Source organism: Hyla sarda, chromosome 1 (genome assembly GCF_029499605.1).
Source record: "Hyla sarda isolate aHylSar1 chromosome 1, aHylSar1.hap1, whole genome shotgun sequence".
Taxonomy (NCBI): Eukaryota; Metazoa; Chordata; class Amphibia; order Anura; family Hylidae; genus Hyla; species Hyla sarda.
In genome coordinates, this window is record NC_079189.1 from 53621836 (window position 1) to 53646140 (window position 24305).

Consider the following 24305-nt stretch of genomic DNA (forward strand, 5'->3'; position numbering starts at 1 on the left):
AATAAATAAAGTGTTATTATTATTATAATAACGTCAGCAGAGAGAACTGTGCTTGTGATGTCATCAGAGAGCATTCCAAAAAGAAAAGAACTTCCTCTGTAGTATTCAGCAGCTAATAAGTACAGGAAGGATTAAGATTTTTTTAATAGAATTTACAAATATGTTTAACTTTCTGCCACCAGTTGATTTAAAAGAAAAAAGGTTTTCACCGGAGTACCCCTTTGAGCCGGGGATGCCCTGACATGGGCTGAAAATTTCCAGCTATATGAAGAGCGTCTAGTGTGTCTGAGAAGGTGCACCTTGGGTGATATTTTTGATAATGTTTCAATTTTGTACTATTTATACATATGGAAATGTGGATCTGAGAAATTTGTTCACTAAAGCAAGTTAAGAAAAAGCAAAGATGTATGTGTGGCGTTGAATTCTTTTGCTATATGGTTACGAAGGGAGTTGAAACGCATAACACAGACCCAGGTGTGAATAGGTGGCCTACTCCCTTTTTCTCCTATTACCCCTTGTGAAAATGAAAAATTTGGGGGTAACACCAGCATTTTAGTGAAAAAGAAAAATCAAATTTCTCATTTTCACATCCAACTTTAGCGGAAATTTGTCAAACACCTGTGGAGTGTTAAGGCTCACTGTACCCCTTGTTACGTTCCTTGAGGGGTGTTGTTTCCCAAATAATATGCCATGTGGGCTTTTTTTTGCTGTTCTGGCACCATAAGGGCTTCCTAAATGTGGCATGTCCCCCAAAAATAATTTCAGCAAAATTTGCTTTCAAAAAGACAAATGTGGCTCCTTCTCTTCTGAGCATTGTAGTGCGCTTACAGAGCACTTTATGTCCCCACATGGGGTATTTCCATACTGAGAAGAAATGGGGTTAAAACTTTTGGGTGGCATTTTCTCCTATTCCCTCTTGTAAAAATTGTAAATTTGGGGAAAAAACTGCATTTTATTGAAAAAAAAAAAATATTTACACATCCGACTTTACTTAAAAGTCGTCAAACACCTGTCGGGTGTTAAGGCTCATTGTGCCCCTTTTGTTACATTCCTTGAGGGGTGCAGTTTCCAAAATAGTAAGCCATGTGGCACCATAGAGGTTTTCTAAATGCAACATGCCCCTCAAAAACCATTTCAGCAAAATTCACTCCCATTCAATCCCATTGTCGTTCCTTCCCTTCTGAGCCCTCTAGTGCACCCACAGGGCACTTTACATCCACATATGAGGTATTTCCTTACTCGAGAGAAATTGGGTTACACATTTAGGGGGGCTTTTTCTCCTTTTACCCCTTGTAAAAAATTCAAAAACTGGGTCTACAAGAACATGCGAGTGTCAAAAATAGAGATTTAGAATTTTCTCCTTCACTTTGCTGCTATTCCTGTGAAACAACTAAAGGGTTAACAGACTTTATGAATGTCATTTTGGATACTTTGAGGGGTGCAGTTTTATAAAGGGGTCATTTATGGAGTATTTCCAATATAAAGGCCCCTCAAATCCACTTCAAACTGAACTGGTCCCTGAAAAATTCAGATTTTGAAAATTTTGTGAAAAATTGGAAAATTGCTGCTGAACTTTGAAGCTCTCTGGTGTCTTCCAAAAGTAAAAACTCGTCAACTTTATGATGTAAACATAAAGTAGACATATTGTATATGTGAATCAATATATCATTTATTTGGAATGTCTATTTCCCTTACAAGCAGAGAGTTTCAAAGTTAGAAATAATTTTCACCAATAAATGATGCAGGTATCGACAAAAAATTTACCACTATGTTAAAGTAGAATATGTCACGAAAAAAATTCTCGGAATCAAAATCATAAGTAAAAGCATCCAGAGTTATTAATGCTTAAAGTGACAGTGGTCAGATGTACAAAAAAAGCTTTGGTCCTTAAAAAAGGGTACTCCGGAACATTTTGTTCCAAACACTGAGCAGCGAACGCTTAGAGCCGGCGCCGGGAACTCGAGACATCATAGCCCTGCCCCCTCATGACGTCAAACCCCGCCCCCTCAATGCATGTCTATGGGAGGGGGCATGACGGCTGTCACGCCCCCTCCCATAGACTTGCAATGAGGGGGCTATCACGTCACACGCTCCCAGCGCAGCGCCGACTAAGGGGATAACATCACTAGGGGTGGAGTACCCCATTTAAGAAAACTTGGAAAGGATTCTCTTTGACTATATGAGCTATTGCCAACAAATACATGGCATCTTCTAATAATCTTAAAGGGGTAGACCAGTGGTGAAAAACTTATGCCCTATCCTAAGGATAGAGGATAAGTTTGAGATCGCGGGGGGGGGGGGGGGGGGGGGGGTCCGACAGCTGGGGCCCCCTGCGATCTCTCTGTACGGGGGCCAGGCTCTCCGGCCAGATATGGGGTGTCGACCCCCACACGAAGCTGCGGCTGACACGCCCCCTCAATACATCGCTATGGCAGAGCCGGAGATTGCCGAAGGCAGCACTCCGGCTCTGCCATAGAGTTATATTGAGGGGGCGTGTCGGCCGCCACTTCGTGCGGGGGTCGACACGCCCCCTTCGCGCGGGCTGTTGGGGCCCCATACAGGAGATCGCGGGGGGCCCCAGCAGTCGGACCCGCTGCGATCTCAAACTTATCCCCTATCCTTAGGATAGGGGATAAGTTGTTCACTTGTTCACTACTGGACTACTCCTTTAAAGGGGTATTGCAGGCAAAAACTTTTTTTTATATATCAACTGGCTCCGGAAAGTTAAACAGATTTGTAAATTACTTCTATAAAAAAATCTTAATCCTTCCAATAGTTATAAGCTCCTGAAGTTTTCTGTCTAACTGCTCAATGATGATGTTACGTGAGTCATCAGAGAGCAGTTTGACAGAAAACGGCAACTCAACTTCAGAAGCTAATAACTATTGGAAGGATTAAGATTTTTTAATAGAAATAATTTACAAATCTGTTTAACTTTCCGGAGCCAGTTGATATATATATATATATATATAAAAAAAATAAAAAAGTTTTGGCCTGGAATACCCCTTTAAGATGTGGACATAAGAAGATGCTATCATGCGGTGCTCATCTACTGATCAGTAATGGAACGGAGTGTCAAAAAAAAAATCTATGTAAACAGCACATCTAATGAACACGTCGATACAAAGAACTGGGTGAAACGTGGACGGCCTGTGACAGTAAAATCTGTTTAGTAGGATAATAAATAATAGTAAAAAAGTGGGAATAATAAACTGGAGGATCTGCGGTCACCTGAGCCATACATCATAGCCGTGACACCGGGACTAAATGCTAATATATGCGTCGCAGAAACCCTCTCTCCTCCGCTCACCATTCATCATCCTGGACAGGTCCAAGACGGATTTCATAAATGTTGTTTTTCTTCACCTGGAAGTGTCCGGGGCTCAGTTCTTCCAATGGTAGAAATGTCACAATGTTGCTGGCGACATCTGGAAAAGGTTTAAACAAAACATGTTAATATTACTTATCTGCCATCATTTCACCGGACAGAGGTTTCTTCAGGAATACTATCAGGGATACAGAACAGATCTCAGAGTTAAAGGGGTATTCCATCTTCAGCAAATACAGTGAAAAGTTACACATTTTGCAATATGTGTTCTGTATAAATTACACATTTTTGTTCAAGTTCTCTGTTGCTATTAGAGATGGAAAGGTCTGGAACAAAAATGGAAAAAATGGGGGGAAAAAACGGGTTTACAAAATGGTAGTATGGAATGTGTTCTTTTATAATAATAAATAATATCTTTATAACATGGTATTAAAACTATATAACAAATAGACCTTCATTAAACATCTGAGAATCTTTGTAAATTCTCCAGTCTCACCTGAAGACAAGCCTGGAATACAATTCCAATACTGAGAATACTATTTTTAATAGAAGATCAATATTCATTTCTGTCTCTAAAGGCGCTGGGAAAGGTTTAGATTCAGTTTGGTTGTGGCTTTGCGGCATCTTGTTGGTATTACAGTTGTTTATTGTTCCTGTCCTCTCAGATCGGCCTTAATGGACATGTACCTGCTTCCTATTAATGTCCTCTCCCCCGTCACAGGTACAGGGGTGTGGAAATTTAAAAAAAAAACTACTTGTCCAAGGGACTAAAGCGGAACACAATCTACTTGTCCCTCAAGAAAATCCACTTGTCCTGGTTGATGAAATAATTTCAACCAAAATAGTCTGATCCCCCCCACTAGACCACCAGGGATGGATATAAGATCCTTTAGACACTGCTGACAGCGATGATCTAATGGGTTAATAGGTGATCGCAGCATGTCAGGATATTAGCGGGGGGAGAGCTGTAGCTCCTCTTACCCCCGAGCCAAGCCCAGAAAAGTATCACCTTATAAAAAATTTCTCATATGAAGTGACCAAAAATGAACAATTCTGGACTATTCTTTAAATTTACACCGTTCACCATACGGTTTAATTAACATCATATTTTAATAGTCTGGACATTTCCACATGCAGCGATACCACTTACCGTATATACTCGAGTATAAGCCGACCCGAGTATAAGCCGAGACCCCTAATTTCAACCCAAAATCCCAGGAAAAGTTATTGACTCGAGTATAAGCCTAGGGTGGGAAATACCTCATCCCCCCCTGTCATCATCCAGACCCGTCATTAACATCCTCATCATCATCCCCTTGTCATCATCCCACACATCCCCCCTTCATCATCCCCTTATCATCCCACACATCCCCCCTTCATCATCCCCTTATCATCCCACACATCCCCCCTTCATCATCCCCTTGTCATCATCCCACACATCCCCCCTTCATCATCCCCTTGTCATCATCCCACACATCCCCCCTTCATCATCCCCTTATCATCCCACACATCCCCCCTTCATCATCCCCTTATCATCCCACACCCCCCCCTTCATCATCCCCACCCCCCTTCATCATCCCCTTATCATCCCCACACCCCCCCTTCATCATCCTCTTCTCATCATTCGCCCTCAGTGGTCTTCAACCTGCGGACCTCCAGAGGTTTCAAAACTACAACTCCCAGCAAGCCCGGGCAGCCATCGGCTGTCCGGGCTTGCTGGGAGTTGTAGTTTTGAAACCTCCGGAGGTCCGCAGGTTGAAGACCACTGCAGCCTTCAACATCATCCAGCCCCCTCTCACCCCCTTTAGTTCTGAGTACTCACCTCCGCTCGGCGCTGTTCCGGTCCTGCAGGGCTGTCCGGTGAGGAGGTCGTCCGGTGAGGAGGTGGTCCGGGCTGCTATCTTCACCGGGGGCGCCTCTTCTCCGCGCTTCCGGCCCGGAATAGAGGCGTTGCCTTGACAATGACGCAGAAGTACGTTGGCAATGAACGCACCTCTGCGTCGTTGTCACGGCAACGTGACTATTCTGAGGCCGGGCCCGAAGCGCTTAGAAGAGGCCTCCCCGGTGAAGATAGCAGCCCGGAACCAGTATCCCACCGGACGACCTCCTCACCGGACAGTCCTTCAGGACCGGACCAGCGCCGAGCGGAGGTGAGTACTCAGAACTAAAGGGGGTGAGAGGGGGCTGGATGATGTTGAAGGCCGCAGTGGTCTTCAACCTGCGGACCTCCGGAGGTTTCAAAACTACAACTCCCAGCAAGCCCGGACAGCCGATGGCTGCCCGGGCTTGCTGGGAGTTGTAGTTTTGAAACCTCTGGAGGTCCGCAGGTTGAAGACCACTGCGGGTGGGGGAGTTCACTCGAGTATAAGCCGAGGGGGGTGTTTTCAGCAAGAAAAATCGTGCTGAAAAACTCGGCTTATACTCGAGTATATACGGTATGTTTATTTTTGTACATTATTTTTATTTAAAGAAAATTGGAAACTTTTATTAGGAAAGGGGCTTATTCACATATATACGCACTTATTAAAATATTTTAATCACTATTTTTCAGTCTCAATAGGACTTATGTGTTACTGGGGGGGTTCTGCTTCTCCAGTTTATATGGTGCATTTTGAGTCAGAAAATGCTGGAAGTTGCATTTAGTTAGTAGATAACTACAACTCCCAGCATGCCCTGATACAGTCTATGGTTGTGTGGGTGTTGCACTGTATAGTATTACAGTTAAGGTTATTGTGTAACATGCTGGGAGTTGTAGTTTTGGTTTGTCAGCTGCAGAGCCATAGTCTGTGTCAAGGAATACTGGGAATTACAGTTAGTAACTACAACACCCAGCATGCCCTGATGCAGCCTATAGCTCTGCAGCTGACCCGAACCAAAACTACAACTCCCAGCATCTTGCACTTTATAGTTCTACAGTTTAGGTTATGGTGCAACACGCTGGGAGTTGTAGTTTTGGTTCGGGCGCGTTTGTGTGCATCCGTGGGGCTCTTGGTTTGCGGGGTGAGTATGAAGGGGGGGATTCTGGGGGGTGCAATTTAGTGCGGGTGCCACTAAAAATAAATAAAATTAGATGGCACAACTGCCCTAATGCCCGACGTGACAGTCCGCTCCTATACAAAACATTCATGTCATACACATCATACATACACCAGCCACTGCCCCCATATCATACATACACACACACCCCCGCCACTGCCCCCCCCCACATCATACAATACATATACACATACACACATACACTCACACCATACATATACACCATACATATGCACACATCATACATACACCCGCCACTGCCCCCCCACACATCATACATTACATACACACATACACTCACACCATACATATACACCATACATATGCACACATCATACATACACCTGACGCTGCCCCCCCCCCACATCATACATCACATACATACACATCACACTTAGACATTATACACACATCATACATTACATACACATCACACATAGACAGACATCATACACACATACACTCACACCATCCATATCCACCAGTGTTTCCCAACCAGGGTGCCTCCAGCTGTTGCAAAACTATGCTGGGCATGCTGGGAGTTGTAGTTTTGCAACAGCTGGAGGCACCCTGGTTGGGAAACACTGATATACACCATACATATGCATACATCATACATACACCTGCCGCTGCCCCCCCATCATACGTTACATACACACATACACTCACACCCTACATATACAACCACCCTTCCTGCCGCCGCTGCCTGTATTCTCGGCCTCCTCACCTGAGCCGCCATGAGTGGACATCAGAGCTGTAGTCACTGCCGGTGTGAGGTGAGATTTCCGTCCTCCCCCTCCCCTCCCCCTGCTCTGTGTTTTCCCCGTGCAAACAAGCAACCGCCCCGTGGTGGATTAGGTCCTGTCTAGACAGAGCAGGGGAGGGGGAGGGATAGAGCTTAGTGCGGGGGATGGAGCTGTCTACATCCTTTCTCTCACCCTGCTGTGTCTTCTGAGCTCCGTCCATCCTCCGGGAGGGGAGATAAGGGGGCTCTGCAGTCAGCTGGAGGCCGCCCCCCCCCCTTCATACACTCTGAGTGCTGGTGTGAGGTGTAGACTTGCATCCGCTCCTGCGCCTCACACCGACATTAAAGAAAAATAAGGGAGAAGTCTGTCTGTCCCTGCTAGCCCGATACAGGGCTAAATCTATAAACAATTCACCTGCCTGGCGCCCAAAACTACTTGTCCCGTCGGGCTATAGGATTTCCACATCCCTGCAGGTAACGTCCTCTCCCCCGTCACGGGTAACGTCCTCTCCCCCGTCACCGGTAACGTCCTCTCCCCCGTCACCGGTAACGTCCTCTCCCCCGTCACCAGTAACGTCCTCTCCCCCGTCACGTCCTCTCCCCCGTCACCGGTAACGTCCTCTCCCCCGTCACCGGTAACGTCCTCTCCCCCGTCACCGGTAACGTCCTCTCCCCCGTCACGTCCTCTCCCCCGTCACCGGTAACGTCCTCTCCCCCGTCACCGGTAACGTCCTCTCCCCCGTCACAGGTAACGTCCTCTCCCCCGTCACCGGTAACGTCCTCTCCCCCCGTCACCGGTAACGTCCTCTCCCCCCGTCACCGGTAACGTCCTCTCCCCCCGTCACCGGTAACGTCCTCTCCCCCCGTCACCGGTAACGTCCTCTCCCCCCGTCACCGGTAACGTCCTCTCCCCCCGTCACCGGTAACGTCCTCTCCCCCCGTCACGGGTAACGTCCTCTCCCCCCGTCACGGGTAATGTCCTCTCCCCCCGTCACGGGTAATGTCCTCTCCCCCCGTCACGGGTAATGTCCTCTCCCCCCGTCACGGGTAATGTCCTCTCCCCCCGTCACGGGTAATGTCCTCTCCCCCCGTCACAGGTAATGTCCTCTCCCCCGTCACGGGTAATGTCCTCTCCCCCGTCACGGGTAATGTCCTCTCCCCCGTCACGGGTAATGTTCTTCCCCCTTTCAGCGGATCCGCTGAAAGATCTGCTCAGAAATGCATTGCCATCTATTGGGACGGGAATGCAGTCTGCGCGGTCCTATCGCTGCCCACAGGATCTCCAGCAGAAATTTTGTCCGTAGAATCCACAGTGTTACATAGTTTATAAGGTTGAAACAAAAACGAGAGTCCATCAAGTTAAACCTATATCCCTAATGAGTCCCTACCGAGTTGATCCAGAGGAAGGCAAAAAACCCTCATACTAGAGGTAAAAATTCCTTCCCGACTCCAAATATAGCATCAGAATAAATCACTGGATCAACGTTCTGTCCCTATAAATCTAGTATACATAACCAACAATGTTATTATTCTCCAAAAATTTATCCAGACCCTTTTGAACTCTCTTACAAAGTTCACCATGAGCACCTCCTCAGGCAGAGAATGCCACAGTCTCACTGCTCTTACAGTAAAGAACCCCCATCTGTGCTGGTGTAGAGACCTTCTTTCCTCTAGACGTAGAGGATGCCCCCTTGTTATTGATACAGTCCTGGGTATAAATAGATCATGGGAGAGATCTCTGTACGGTCCCCTGATATATTTATACATAGTTATTAGGTCTCCCCTAAGCCTTCTTCTTTCCAGCTGCACTATATCTTTCTTGTACACTGGTACCCAGTACTGTACACAGTGTGAATCTGGCCATAATGTTCTCCCCCCATCATAGATAATATTTGCCTCTTTCCATGGATTAAAAATTTTTGGATATGTAAAATCTTTAGTTACTACCATTCAATAGGAACCTTCATGGTTTACTCACAAGGAACAAAAATTAGTCTTGGTCATGTAATGGACAAAACTGATAACTGTCCTTTTGTGAGCCACAGACATGTATACCTATCACATTACCAGTACCGATCTCTATCTAATAGATATAGTCATGGCCGTAAATGTTGGCACCCCTGAAATTTTTCAAGAAAATTAAGTATTTCTCACAGAAAAGGAATGCAGTAACACATGTTTTACTATACACATGTTTATTCCCTTTGTGTGAATTGAATCTAAACTAAAAAAAGGGAGAAAAAAAAAGCCTGGGCCAGCTCTGCCTATAGGCAAAACAGGCAGCCGCCTAGAGTGGCCTCTCGGCCCAGATGGCGCCCCCTCCCCATCCCTACCAGGCCCCTCACCTCCTTTTATTGTAGGAACATGGCACGCAGAGCAAATACCCCCTCCATTATCATGCACCCCATCCACATCACACAAATGTGTGTGAATGTGTGATGTGTGTGTATATATGTATGTATGTACGTATGTTTAATGTGTGTGTGTGTATGAAGTATGCATGAATGATGTGTTTGTATGTAGGCATGATGGGTGCATGTATGAATGATTTATGTATGATGTGCACATGTATGCATGATGTGTGCATGTATCTATGATGTGTGTATGTAAGTAGGTATGATGTGGTAATTGTGCATGATGTATGTATGTATCATGTGTGTGTATGTATGATAGATATGTGTATGTATTAGGGATCGACCGATATGGTTTTTTTAGGGCAGATACCGATATTCTGTGGAGGTTAGGGCCGATAGCCGATGACTTATACCGATATTCCGGTATAAGTTAACGGCTATTTATCCCCCGGCGACACCACCCGGCGCACCGCACCCCCCCCCCCATTGCCTTCCCCATTCCCGGTTTTATAATTACCTGTTCCCGGAATCCGCTCTACTTCTTTTTCCGGCGCCGTCCTCCTGAGCTGTTACTGTGCGCAATGACTGTGACGTCGCGTTGAGGACGTCACTAGTCATTGCGCTGCGCAGCGCACAGTGTAACACAGGATGCGCAGAAATAGCGTGGACCCCGGGAACAGGTAATTATAAAACCGGGGATGGGGGAGGCAATGGGGCAGCGGCCAAGGCGGCGTGGTGGTGGGGGGTGCAGTGGGCGTGGCATTATCGGCAAGGTAATTACCGATACCGATAACGTCCAAAATCGTGAATATCGGCCAATAATATCGACCAAACCGATAATCGGTCGATCCCTAGTATGTATGGTGTGTGTGTGTATGTATGTATGATGTGCATATGTACCGTATGTAGGTATCATGTGGTGTGTATGATGAATGTATGATATGTGTGTATGTATGATAGATGGGTGAATAAATGTATAATGTGTGTATGTATGTACGATTTGTGTGTGTATGTATGATAGATACTTACACTACTGCTGCAACTATGACCTAAAGGGGGCTGCTGCTACTACTACTAACTAAAGGGGGCTGCTGCTACTACTAACTAAAGGGGGCTGCTGCTACTACTAACTAAAGAGGGGCTGCTACTGCTTTATACAGGAGGGCTGCAACTAAATACAAGGGACTTTAACCATAAATAAGGGGGGCTACTATCTACTCTGGGTCCTCCCTACAGGGAGTAACCACTACTTATAGGAAGCTGCTACTGCTTACAGGGAGTAACCTAACTTTGAAACTCTCTGCTTGTTAGGAAAATAGACATACCAAATAAATTATATATATTGATTCACATATACAATATGTCTACTTTATGTTTGCATCATACAGTTGACATGATTTTACTTTTTAAAGACATCAGAGGGCTTCAAAGTTTAGCAGCAATTTTCCAATTTTACACAAAATGTTTAAAGTCGGAATTTTTCAGGGACCAGTTCAGTTTGAAGTGGATTTGAAGGGTCTTCATATTAGAAATACCCCATAAATTACCCAATTATAAAAACTGCACCCCTTAAAGTATTTAAAATGACATTCAGAAAGTTTGTTAACACTTTAGGTGTTTCACAGGAATAGCAGTAATGTGAAGGAGAAAATTCTAAATTTCTTTTTTTTTTTTTTTACACTCGCATGTTCTTGTAGACCCCTTTTTTGAATTTTTACAAGGGTTAAAAGGAGAAAAAGCCCCCCAAAATGTGTAACCCAATTTCTCCCGAGTAAGGAAATACCTCATATGTGGATGTAAAAGGCTCTGTGTGTGCACTACAAGGATTAGAAGGGAAGGAGCGACAATGGGATTTTGGAGAGTGAATTTTGCTGAAATGGTTCTTGGGGGGCATGTCACATTTAGGAAGCCCCTATGGTGCCAGAACAGCCCTCAACTACACCCCTCAAGGCAAGTAACAAGGTATACAGTTAGCATTTACACCCCACAGGTGTTTGACAACATTTTGTTAAATTCAGATGAGTAAATTACTTTTATTTTTTTACTAAAATGCTGTTTTTTTTCTACAAAATTTACCATTTTTACAAGCTGTAATAGAAGAAATGGGGTTACACATTTCGGGGGGGGGGGGGGGGGGGTTCTTTTGAGTATGGAAATACCCCATGTGTGGACGTAAAGTGCTCTGCGGGCGCACTACAATGCTCAGAAGAGAAGGAGCATCATTTGGCTTTTTGAAAGCAAATTTTGCTGAAATGGTTTTTGGGGGGCATGTCACATTTTGGAAGCCCCTATGGTGCCAGAAAAGCAGGAAAAAAAACACATGGTACACTATTTGGGAAATAACACCCCTCAAGGAATGTAACAAGGGGCACAATGACCCTTTACACCCCACAAGTGTTTGACAATTTTTCGCTAAAGTTGGACGTGAAAATGAAATATTAGATTTTTCACTAAAATGCTGGTGTTACACCTTTTTTTTTTTTTTTTACAAGGGGAAAGGGTAAATAGGAAAATACCCCATATGTAAAGTGCTCTACGGGTGCACTACAATGCTCAGAATAGAAGTAGCACCATTGGGCTTTTGGAGAGATAATTTGGTTGGAATGGAAGTCGGGGGCCATGTGCGTTTACAAAGCCCCCGTGCTACCAGAAGAGTGGACCCCCACATGTGACCCTATTTCGGAAACTACACCTCCTCACGTAATTTAACCCCACTGGCGTTTGACAGACCTTTGGAACAGTGGGCTGTGCAAATGAAAAATGTAATTTATAATTTTCATGGACCACTGTTCAAAAAGTCTGTCAGACACCTGTGGGGTGAAAATGCTCACTGCACCCCATTCCGTCAGGGGTGTAGTTTTCAAAATGGGGTCACATGTGGGGGGGGGGGGTCCACTGTTCTGGCATCATGGGGGCTTTGTAGACGCACATGGCCTTCAATTCCAGCAAAATTCTCTCTCAAAAAGCTTAATGGCGCTCCTTCTCTTCTGAGCCCTGTAGTGTGCCCGCAGAGCACTTTACATCCACATATGGGGGACTTTTTTCCTATTACCCCTTGTGAAAATTAAAAATTTGGCGTAACACCAGCATTTTAGTGAAAAAAATATAATTTTCATTTTCATATCCAACTTTAACGAAAATTCGTTAAATACCTCTGGGGTGTTAAAGGGGTACTCCGGTGAAAAACTTTTTTTTTTTTTTTTTTTTTTTTTTTTAAATAAACTGGTGCCAGAAAGTTAAACAGATTTGTAAATTACTTCTATTAAAAAATCTTAATCCTTCCTGTACTTATTAGCTGCTGAATACTACAGTGGAAATTATTTTCCGTTTGAAACACAGAGCTGTCTGCTGACATCATGACCACAGTGCTCTCTGCTGACATCTCTGTCCATTTTAGGAACTGCTTTAATAGAAGTAATTTACAAATCTGTTTAACTTTCTGGCACCAGTTGATTAAAAAATTTTTTTTCACCGGAGTACCCCTTTAAGATCCTTCCTCTCACGAAGGGGAACAGAGTGGAGCTTGCGTCGATACTTACGCGCCTCCTTTCTCAAGTATCCCTACCGTGCTCCCATCACCACATTACACATTACTCTCGCGAGAACTCATTTCTAGGAACGAGAAAAACAGTATTAAAATCCTAAGGTACGTAAAAAAAGAAAACAATTATTTTTTATTTTTTGCGTTTATGTCCGAACTACTGTAACCAGCGGCCACCCCTGTGCAAATCACCTCAAATGTACATGGTGCGCTCTCACTCCTGAGCCTTGGTGCACTCTCACTCCTGAGCCTTGGTGCACTCTCACTCCTGAGCCTTGGTGCACTCTCACTCCTGAGCCTTGGTGCACTCTCACTCCTGAGCCTTGGTGCACTCTCACTCCTGAGCATTTTATGTCCACATATGGGGTATTTCCTTTCGATACAAATTTTGGGGTCTTTTTTTCCTTTTACCTCTTGTGAAATAAGTATGGGGCAACACCAGCATGTCAGTGTAAAAATGTAATTTTTTTACAACAACATGCTGGTGTAGACCCCAACTTTACCTTTTCATAAGGGGTAAAAGGAGAAAAAGCCCCCCAAAATTTGCTATGCAATTTCTTCCGAGTATGGAAATACCCCATATGTGGCCCTAAACTGTTGCCTTGAAACACGACAGGGCTTTGAAGTGAGAGAGCGCAAGTGAGAGAGCACCATGTGCTTTGAGGCCTATATTAAGGATTTGCATAGGGACGGACCCGGATACAAGAAATACCCTACGGCAGTGTTTCCCAAACAGGGTGCCTCCAGCTGTTGCAAAACTCCCAGCATGCCTGGACAGTCAATGGCTGTCCAGCAATATTGGGAGTTGTTGTTTTGCAACAGCTGGAGGCTTCATTTGGGAAACAGTGCCTTACGAGATGTTTTTCATTTTTATTGGGGGAGGGGTAACTGTGTAAGGGTATATGTATATGTAGCATTTTACTTTTTATTTTGTGTAGTGTAGTGTTTTTAGGATACATTCACACAGTCTGCATCACAGCGAGTTTCCCGCTGGGAGATTTGGCTGCAGCAGAAAATTTGCTGCATCTCAAACCGGTGTGCCTCCAGCTGTTGCAAAACTACAACTCCCAGCATTTACGGTCTATCAGTTGTAGTTTGCAACAGCTGGAGGCACACTCAGCAACTCTCAGCATGCACAAACTACCAAAGGGCATGCTGGGAGTTGTAGATGTGGCTTCTGTTGCTGCATAACAACAACTCCCAGCATGCCCTTTTGTGCATGCTGGGAGTTATTGCTAAGCAACAGCAGGAGGCACAGCCATACCTCCTGCTGCTGCGCTCCATCTTCCTGTCTGCCGCCGCCTCCGGTCCAGGGGCCCCAATCCCACCACCGATGCTGGGAATCGGGGACCCCTGCTCCAGGTACCAACTCCCAGCACCTGCTCTCGCCCTGCAGAATAGGGACAGAAGGGGTGCCATTAGTTACACCCCAGCAGGAGTCCTGATTCCTCGTCCAGTAATGGCCGACGAATCAGGACAATTGACCCTTTACCTGCCGGAATCGCCGCAAATTGCCGATCTGAATTAATGCGGTCGCTGACATGGGGGAGTGGGGGGGGGGAATAGTTGTATGCCCTGTGTCCTGGACGGGTTACCTACTCTTCCCCAACCCACTTATCTACCCAACAAGGGGTTATTATTACTGTATGGAGCACTATAGGTGCTGAAAAAGTGCAGAGCCTAAATGTTTGTGTGGCAGGTTCTGTGGAGATGAGTTGTGGCTGTAAGAAATCATCATGACGGTTTGGGCCAGATGGAGAAGAAAAAGGAAAGTGAACTACTCCGATCAGAGAAGACGTCACCTGTGAGTCACCTGTAATAGTATGTAATCACTTATATGGTCTGCATAGCTGGTATCTACCACTATATGGTCACTGTATGAGGGGAATATTTCCTCCTTGTATACTGGTATTATGGGTAATATTGGTCTCAGTATACAGGATTTGGTCAGTAACAGTATGATGGTAAAATGTACGGTGATAATATTCCCTCTTTAAATCCTGGTGTTATTTGGATTTCGTTTATCAAAACCTGTGTAGAGGAAAAGTTGACCAGTTGCCCATAGCAACCAATCAGATCGCTTCTTTCATTTTCCAGAGGCCCTTTTAAAAACAAAAGAAGCGACCTGATTGGTTACTATGGGTAACTGGTCAACTTATCCTCTGCACAGGTTTTGATAAATCTCCCCCTACATAAGCTTATTTAGAGTTATTTTTGTGTGTCTATCATGGGAAATTGTCTTACTTATGTTAAAATTTGACAGGGAACTGCACAGAAAATAAGAGATATGCCACTTCGTTTCCATGTGGACACATGCTGAAGCTGCCTTTTAAGTCAACCCCCCCCCCCCATGCAACCTGCAGCTTAGAGATAATTTGCCCCCAAAGCATATAAATGAAGCTTTATTATAATTCTCACACAAACACACATTTTTTTCCTGGACCTTAGTGTGTGCCCCAAAATGTAAAAGCTGGAGACGCCACTGGACAGTGTGCAGCGATGGCTCTCCTGGGCGATCATGTCTGTCTGCCGTGCTCCTCCTAGGCAGACAGGCTTGATCACTCAGCTCTTGACCACAACTGCGTCACCACCCCTCCATCACCATTGTGTCACTCCAGTAGTATGATAATTACATGAGGAGAGGGGCTTGTTGCAGTGTGTCACCACAGTAGTAAGGTGGAGCGTGTCAACAGGGCAGCAAAATTAGCTTTTGCCTAGGGTGGCAAAAATCCTTGCACCAGCCCTGAGCACAGCCAGAGTGCCCATTGGGTTCTTGGTCACCTCACTTACTAGGACACTTCTCCCCCGATTACTTTGTTTGGTGGGCCTTATATAGTGAGGGCGGTGTCTTTCTAGACCATGTCCGATCATCTGAATATACCACAGGTGACTCCAATATAGGTGTAGAAACATCTCAGAGATAATCAAAAGAAATGGGAGGAGCCAATGCTACATTTCAAGTGTCATGTCAAAGGGTCTGAATACTTATGTCCATGGAAAATTTTAGTTTTCCTTCTTAAAATTTCAAAAAATCTGATAATACGGTATTAAGCGCAGACTGATAGGGGAACAGTTGACTTTCTATTTTATTTATTTTAGCACAAAGCTGCAACATAACATGTGAATAAAGTAAAAGGGTCTAAAACCTTCCTGAATACATTGTATCTTAACAGTTCCCATATGGTCACGCAAATTGCATCTGATGACACTCACATTATTATCTCTGGCTTTACGGGGGGATTATTACTATTTTACTCCTCTTAGAATCTATATTGTTGAGCATCTTTTTTTTTCACAACACCCTTGAGGCGCGTTCAGGTAGTTTTAAATGTATACTAATGGCTCCCTCTTGGCATGTTGGGCGGAGGATCAATATGCTATGATATTGCTACCTTTAGGTGACATTTAGGGAATAAGATGTTAGATCGCGGGGATCCCGCCACTTGGGACCCCCGTGACCTCTGCTGCGGCAGCCCTGTCATTCGATGCACATAGCGAACTTCTCTCCGCGCCCGATGACTGGGATGCCAGCCACCACGCCCCCTCCATTCACGTCTTTGGGAGGAGGTATGATTGCTATGTACTAGCAGTCACACCCTCTCCCATAGACATGAATGGAGGGGGCGTGGAGTGACTAAAAAAACGCGAACGCCGCCGCTGCCAGCCTGGAGATCGTGGGGGTCCCCGGCGGCCGGACCTCGCAATCTAACATCTTATCCCCTATTCTTTAGATAGATTCTTTAATAACATTATTAGCGGATAACCCTTTTAAGTATGGTGGAGGGTCTTTATTTAGGGACTGCTATTAGACAGGGATAGAGGGTCTAATAGGACTGTCTATCATGATCCTTATCATTACTAACCATACATGTAGCCCTCACTGTTGGGTTTATCATTCTGTTTTATTCACAGTTTAATATAGCATCTCTTAGTTACAGTCCTAACCATTCTACTAGGGCTTTTTCGGTAAAAAGGGTCACTTATTTATACAATTTTCCCCCAAATGTATTACCAGAGACACACTTTCTTCTATAGCTTCTATTAGTCATGGCGCAAGGGAAAAGTTGCCCAGTTGTCCTTAGCAAACAATCAAATTGCTACTTTAATTTTTCAGAGGCCTTGCTAAAAATGAAAGAAGCCATCTGATTGGTTGCTATGGGCAACTGGTCAACTTTTCCTCTTCAGAGGCAAGGCTGTGGAGTCGGAGTCGAGGAGTCGGACGATATTTTGGTTACCTGGAGTTGGAGTCGGCAAACAATGCACCGACTCCAACTCCTACTAAATTTAGATTGGAATAAAAAAAAAAGCAAGTTTAAATGTCCCAATTCACAAAAAGTTATAATTAATGACTTCTCTACTGTAAGAATAAAGACCAATGCATGCAGTGCCTCATGTAACCGCAAAACGAACACGTTAAGTAACCGTGAAGAAGCTTTTCATGTGCTTTACTATATGGCACGCAACGCACAATCAGGAGCGGCAATACTTATACTTTTCATAGTGTTGTATTCTGCTGTTACAGGGACCCATGGGTAACCTAGCCTCTCACTGATAAGGGATTAAGTAAATATGTTTTTTGCAGGACTAGAGACACTTGTATAAAGTGAAGGGAATGGAGGGTCAATAGTTCAAGACTGAAGCGGTAAACCATAGGAAAAACTGCTGCCATTCAGCTAAGGCTATAAAAACTTGTAAACTCCGATTGTTAGCTTAAACTTTAAACATGACTATGGGATTCTACTAGGGAAACCATGTTTTATAATAAATGCCCCTTCTTGGATCCTCCCACTGTCCTATCTTCAGCAGCAGATCAGCACACAAAAAGGAGATGGCAGCAGCTTCTGCCCAACTACCTCTCTCTGCTAGAAGAGCTTAGAAGAACCTGGTGGAACAGCTTCTTGGATTCAACTGTAAGTGTTTATAAATACATCTGCATATTAATACCGAGGAGTCTGAGTCGGAAGTACAAAAAACTGTGGAGTCGGAACATTTATCTACCGACTCCACAGCCCTGTTCAGAGGTTTTGATAAATATCCCCCATGGAGGCTACACGGCATACGCGACTCTGAGGGCACTATCTGACATGTGCACCACTTACTTTACTAATGGCCACACGCCGCTGATGTTTCGCCTACATGCCCTCACCAGTCTGTATTGTACTGGCTCGTAGTTATATCATCGTTCTTAAACATATAAGAAGTTTTTGAATCAGACTGTTCCTCTTGAAAGTGTACCTGTCACTTAAAAAAAAAATAAAATAAATAAAATAAACTTTTTACACATCCAAGCAACCAAAGGCTAATAAGTACCCAGATATAATACGGAAAACATCTGCAGCTCCCTCTGCAAGCGCAAAGATAAAAAATGAACACAAAAATGGCCCTGGTCCTAGGGGGTTAAATATTACACTCTACACTTTTTTATTTAATTAAAATCTAATTAACTAGAATCTAATATCGAAGACGACTACAGGGAAAAAGGAAGATAAAGCGCTGGCTTCTCGCTATGTAGGCGGAATCAATAGAGAACGCAGTGTATCCGTTCTCTCCCAGCTCCTGACACACAGCGGCCATACCCAACACGCCAGGTAGTTTACTGGAATGACTATTGATCCCTCACGACTTATCTGCTAACAACACAACATCAATGTAGTCAGCGTATATTACTGATACTAAAGAACAGAAAAATGTAAACAAAATGCCCCTTTTGGATCGGTGTTCTACGTCTCATCCATGACTCCACTTTTCCAGGTGGACATTTGTAATTTTTTTTTATTAAAGTTTCGATTCGCCAAACAAGAAAAAGGTTTCAGCCCTTAAAGGGGTACACCCCTGCCCCAGCGCTCGGAACGCTGGCTGTGGGCAGCAGGGTCGTGATGTCACAGCCACACCCCCTTGACATCATACCACACCCCCTCAATGCAAGTCTATGGGAGGGGGCGTGGCTGCCGCCACGCCCCCTCCCACGGACTTGCATTGAGGGGGCGTGGCATGACATCAAAAGGGGCGTGGCCGTGACATCACGACCCTCGCCGCCCACAGCCAGCATTCTAAACACGGCCGCCACGCCCCCTCCCATGGACTTGCATTGAGGGGACGTGGCATGACGTCAAAAGGGGCGTGACCATGACGTCACAACCCCCGCCGCCCACAGCCAGAATTCTAAACAAACACCAGCTGCTGCACACAGATAGCAGGGGTCCCAGCTGCAGGACCCCGGCGATCGTACATCTTATGCCCTATCCTTTGGATAGGGGATAAGATGTCTAGTGGCAGAGTACCCCTTTAAGGCCTTGTGTAAAACCTTTCCATAAATAAAAAAAAACGGCCGGTGTCATGGCGTTCCCTGAATGTATGTAAAGTTGATATCGGAAAGGTGCTGATGAGTCTTCCTGTGGTAGGAGTTCTCCTAATAGAGAGGTTATTAGTGTACATGGACACCATCAAGTCCCCCCTCAAAGAGCCAGAAAATTCTAGCAGGCACAGGCCATCTTTGTATTCCATGGCGCAACTGATACTACAGGGCAGTGCCTGACTGGCTGTTTGCCGAAGCATAACCCAATGTAATAAAGCCCATCATTGGTGCTGCTCTGAATACAAAGCGGAGGTCTCATGACCCTTCCCCTCTCAAGGGGTTGTTTAGTTTCAAAACACAACTATTACACCCCCTATTAAAGTGTACCTGTCGGGAGGGGAGAAGCGGGAAGCAGCACGCTCCCCTCCCCCCTCTGTCTATGAGACCAAGACATCCCGTAGACTTAAAGAGGTATTCCAGGCCAAAACTTTTTTTTTTTATATAAATCAACTGGCTCAGGAAAGTTAAACAGATTTGTAAATTAACAAGTGTAGAAAGAAAGACTGCACTCACCCAGGTACATTGTGCTGACGATTATCTTTATTTCATATCATCCATAAATTCATGCAGGGAGGTGCAGTGTCAGGCAGGTATTAGCGGCCGGAACGCTGGCTCTCATAGCGTGATGGCAACAGCTGTGTTGTGCTTCCGCACTTCTTCAGACCATTCCCCTCCCCCTTGTCACATCCCCCCCCCCCCCTCCTGTCACATTCTTGTACTGCAGCAAAATACACTGGGTTTCCCGGGCGGATTTCAAATCTTCCACCGAGCGCACCGAGACGAATCTGCAGGGACCGGGACTAGGTAGTCAGGTGTTTTTTTGTTTTTTTTTTCTTCCTGCACCCTTAGCTCAGTGTTTTTCTAGCAGGGTGCCTCCAGCTGTTGTGAAAATACTACTCGCACTCCCGGGTATGCTAAGAATTGTAGTTTTGCACCAACTGGAGGCGCCCTGGTTGGGAAAAACTGACTTTTAGTATTTAAATTAGTTTTTACCTGCTCGGGCAGATAATGGCATGTTTTCCCGGGGGCCATATCACCATATTGCAAAAAGCAAAAATCACGATTCGATTGCTTTTGCGATATATCGTGCAGCCCTAGCTGCTATAATAGAAATACTTTTCATTCACAGCGATGCAGGGGTGTATGTATATAGAAGCGCTGGGGGGTGCAGATATACAGCGTTATCTGCCCCCCACAGCGCTTCTATATATACATATGTCGCCGCAGCACTATGTATGAAAAGTATTTCTATCATCAGCATCGGGCCGGCCGATGCTGCTGCTAGAATGCTTTTCACATATAGCGCTGCGGTGACATATGTACAGGGTGGGCCAGTTATATGGATACACCGTAATAAAATGGGAATGGTTGGTGATATTAACTTCCGGTTTGTGGCACATTAGTATATGTGAGGGGGGAAACTTTTCAAGATGGGTGGCGGCCATTTTGAATCCAACTTTTGTTTTTTCAAAAGGAAGAGGGTCATGTGACACATCAAACTTATTGGGAATTTCACACGAAAAACAATGATGTGCTTGGTTTTAACGTAACTTTATTCTTTCATGAGTTATTTACAAGTTTCTGACCACTTATAAAATGTGTTCAATGTGCTGCCCATTGTGTTGGATTGTCAATGCACCAATGTGAACACGGTCTGGGTGTACTTTAGCACGTGGGTGTAATGTAGTGCAGCTGAGTTTCCACACTACTCAGAGGCTTGAGAAAGGGAGTAATCCTGAAATGTTGCCAATCAACTCTAACACTGGTCTCAGAAGAAAGCAAGGTACACAGCACTAATGGACATTTCCACATGGAGCTGTGGCTGGAGCCGAAGAGGTCTGTTGTAATGCTGTGACCCCGTATCGGCGAGTATACACCGGGTGATATTGCATTGTGTTCAAGGACACTATTCCTGTATGAAAATATCTTTGTATGAAGTATTGGAAGTAAAATGTTAGAGTGCCATTTATGCTGGATGGATTGTCAATGCAACCCTCTTCTCCCACTCTTCACACACTGATAGCAACACCGCAGGAGAAATGCTAGCACAGGCTTCCAGTATCCGTATACACTGCTATATACTACTATATACACTGCAGGAGAAATGCTAGCACAGGCTTCCAGTATCCGTATACACTGCTATATACTACTATATACACCGCAGGAGAAATGCTAGCACAGGCTTCCAGTATCCGTATACACTGCTATATACTACTATATACACCACAGGAGAAATGCTAGCACAGGCTTCCAGTATCCGTATACACTGCTATATACTACTATATACACTGCAGGAGAAATTCTAGCACAGGCTTCCAGTATCCATAGTGTCAGGTGCTGCACATCTCGTATCTTCACAGCATAGACAATTGCCTTCAGATGACCCCAAATATAAAAGTCTAAGGGGTCAGATCGGGAGACCTTGGGGGCCATTCAACTGGCCCACGACGACCAATTCCCTTTCCAGGAAACTGTTCATCTAGGAATGCTCGGACCTGACACCCATAATGTGGTGGTCACCATCTTGCTGGAAAACTCAGGGAACGTTCCAGCTTCAGTGCATAAAGAGGGAAACACATCATCATGTAGCAATTTCACATATCCAGTGGCCTTGAGGCTTCCATTGATGAAGAATGGCCCCACTATCTTTGTACCCCATATACCACACCATACCATCAATTTTTGTGTTCCAACAGTCTTGGAGGGATCTATCCAATGTGGGTTAGTGTCAGACCAATAGCGGGGGTTTTGTTTGTTAACTTCACCATTCACATAAAAGTTTGCCTCATCACTGAACAAAATCTTCTGCGTAAACTGAGGGTCCTGTTCCAATTTTTGTTTTGCCCATTCTGCAGCACCTGAAACTACGGATACTGGAAGCCTGTGCTAGCATTTCTCCTGCGGTGTATATAGTAGTATATAGCAGTGTATACGGATACTGGAAGCCTGTGCTAGCATTTCTCCTGCGGTGTATATAGCAGTGTATACGGATACTGGAAGCCTGTGCTAGCATTTCTCCTGCGGTGTATATAGTAGTATATAGCAGTGTATACGGATACTGGAAGCCTGTGCTAGCATTTCTCCTGCGGTGTTGCTATCAGTGTGTGAAGAGTGGGAGAAGAGGGTTGCATTGACAATCCAGCACAATGGGCAGCACATTGAACACATTTTATAAGTGATCAGAAACTTGTGAATAACTTATGAAAGAATAAAGTTATGTTAAAACCAAGCACATCATTGTTTTTCTTGTGAAATTCCCAATACGTTTGATGTGTCACATGATCCTCTTCCTATTGAAAAAACTAAAGTTGGATTCAAAATGGCCACCATAGTCACCACCCATCTTGAAAAGTTTCCCCCCTCACATATACTAATGTGCCACAAACAGGAAGTTAATATCAACAACCATTCCCATTTTATTAAGGTGTATACATATAAATGGCCCACCCTGTAGATAGATGGCTGCGCTGCGAGGGTACATTATACTTGCGCTGCGGGGGGAGGGTATGTATATGTGTGTGTGTATATATATGAATGCGCTGCAGGGGGAATATTATGAATGCGCTGGGGGCTAGATATATAGGTTATATGTCTGCCCCCCCCCCCTGCAGCGCTATGTATCTTAACCCCCAACAGCGCTATTAATGTACGTATGGGCCCCCTGCTTCTAACAATGTTCATTTTTAAATCTCTCGCTGAGAGCCCTGATTGGCTCCTCGGTACCGACCATTCAGGGCTCCCCGTGGGGGATTCAAAAATGAAAGTTAAAGCACACTATACATCGCAGGGTTGCAGAGCTTGCCGCCCGCTCCCCTGCTTAATAACTTCTGATCGCATCGGGTCTCAGAAGTGAAACCCGGTGCGTTCAATCCCTCAGCCCCTGAACTACAACCCCCATCATGGAACAGACTAATTTCCATGATGAGGGTTGTAGTACAAACACTTATGTAGCCTCCCCAGCTGTCTGCAGACTCCTGCAGCCAGGGAATTACTACTCCCATAATGGAAAGAAGTCTGTTCCATGATGGTAGTAGTAGTCCCGGCTGCAGGCAGGGGTGTTACGGCCATACATGAGGGATGTTATAAAGGGTCTTAATGGAAGAATATTTATTATTATTTCATCCGTTATTATACATCTGTTTTTACACAGTAAACGGCCGTTTAACCCCTTAACAACGCAGGACGTATATTTACGTCCTGCGCCAGCTCACGCGATATGAAGCGGGGTCGCAGCGCGTCGGTCCCGGCGCTCATCAACGGCCGGGACCCACGGCTAATACCACACATCGCGGCAATGTGCGGAATTAACCCTTTAGGGTTAAGTGAAAGTATCCCGGCTAGTCAGTCGGGCTGTTCAGGACCGTCGCGGTGAAATCGCGGTGTCCCGAACAGCTTGCAGGACACCGGGAGGGCCCTTACTTGCCTCCTCGGTGTCCGATCGGCGAATGACTGCTCCGTGCCTGAGATCCAGGCAGGAGCAGTCAAGCGCCGATAACGCTGATCACAGGCATGTTAATACACGCCAGTGATCAGCATGAGAGATCAGTGTGTGCAGTGTTATAGGTCCCTATGGGACCTATGACACTGCAAAAAAAAAAGTTTAAAAAAGTGTTAATAAAGGTCATTTAACCCCTTCCCTAATAAAAGTTTGAATCACCCCCCTTTTCCCATAAAAAAAAATAAAACAGTGTAAATAAAAAAAAAAAAAAAAACGTATGTGGTATCGCCGCGTGCGTAAATGTCCGAACTATAAAAATATATCATTAATTAAACCGCACGGTCAATGGCGTATGCGCAAAAAAATTCAAAAGTCAAAAAAAGCACATTTTTGGTCACTTTTTATACCATTAAAAAATGAATAAAAAGTGATAAAAAAAAGTCAGATCAAAACAAAAATCATACCGATAAAAACTTCAGATCATGGTGCAAAAAATGAGCCCTCATAC

At 44.9% G+C, this 24305-nt stretch overlaps 2 protein-coding genes across 3 annotated transcripts in view; one reads left to right on the forward strand and one right to left on the reverse strand.

Moving 5' to 3' along the window:
* Positions 1-24305, reverse strand: part of TRMT44 (tRNA methyltransferase 44 homolog) — a 93505-nt gene that overhangs the window by 64619 nt on the left and 4581 nt on the right. Inside the window, exons 1-2 of one of the 2 annotated variants that reach the window (XM_056555035.1) lie at positions 17017-17068; positions 3311-3428 (exon numbers count right to left, since the gene is read on the reverse strand). In XM_056555035.1, coding sequence (XP_056411010.1) covers positions 3311-3428; positions 17017-17053 — 155 coding nt within the window. In that variant the 5' untranslated portion in view covers positions 17054-17068. Of the gene's footprint in view, positions 1-3310; positions 3429-17016; positions 17069-24305 lie in introns of those variants that run through there. The other variant, XM_056555034.1, reaches the window with a different exon arrangement.
* Positions 14323-24305, forward strand: part of ACOX3 (acyl-CoA oxidase 3, pristanoyl) — a 136424-nt gene continuing 126441 nt past the window's right edge. The window contains exon 1 of the mRNA XM_056555032.1: positions 14323-14366. Within this exon, the coding sequence (XP_056411007.1) occupies positions 14338-14366 (29 nt within the window). The 5' untranslated portion in view covers positions 14323-14337. The remainder of the gene's footprint in view (positions 14367-24305) is intronic.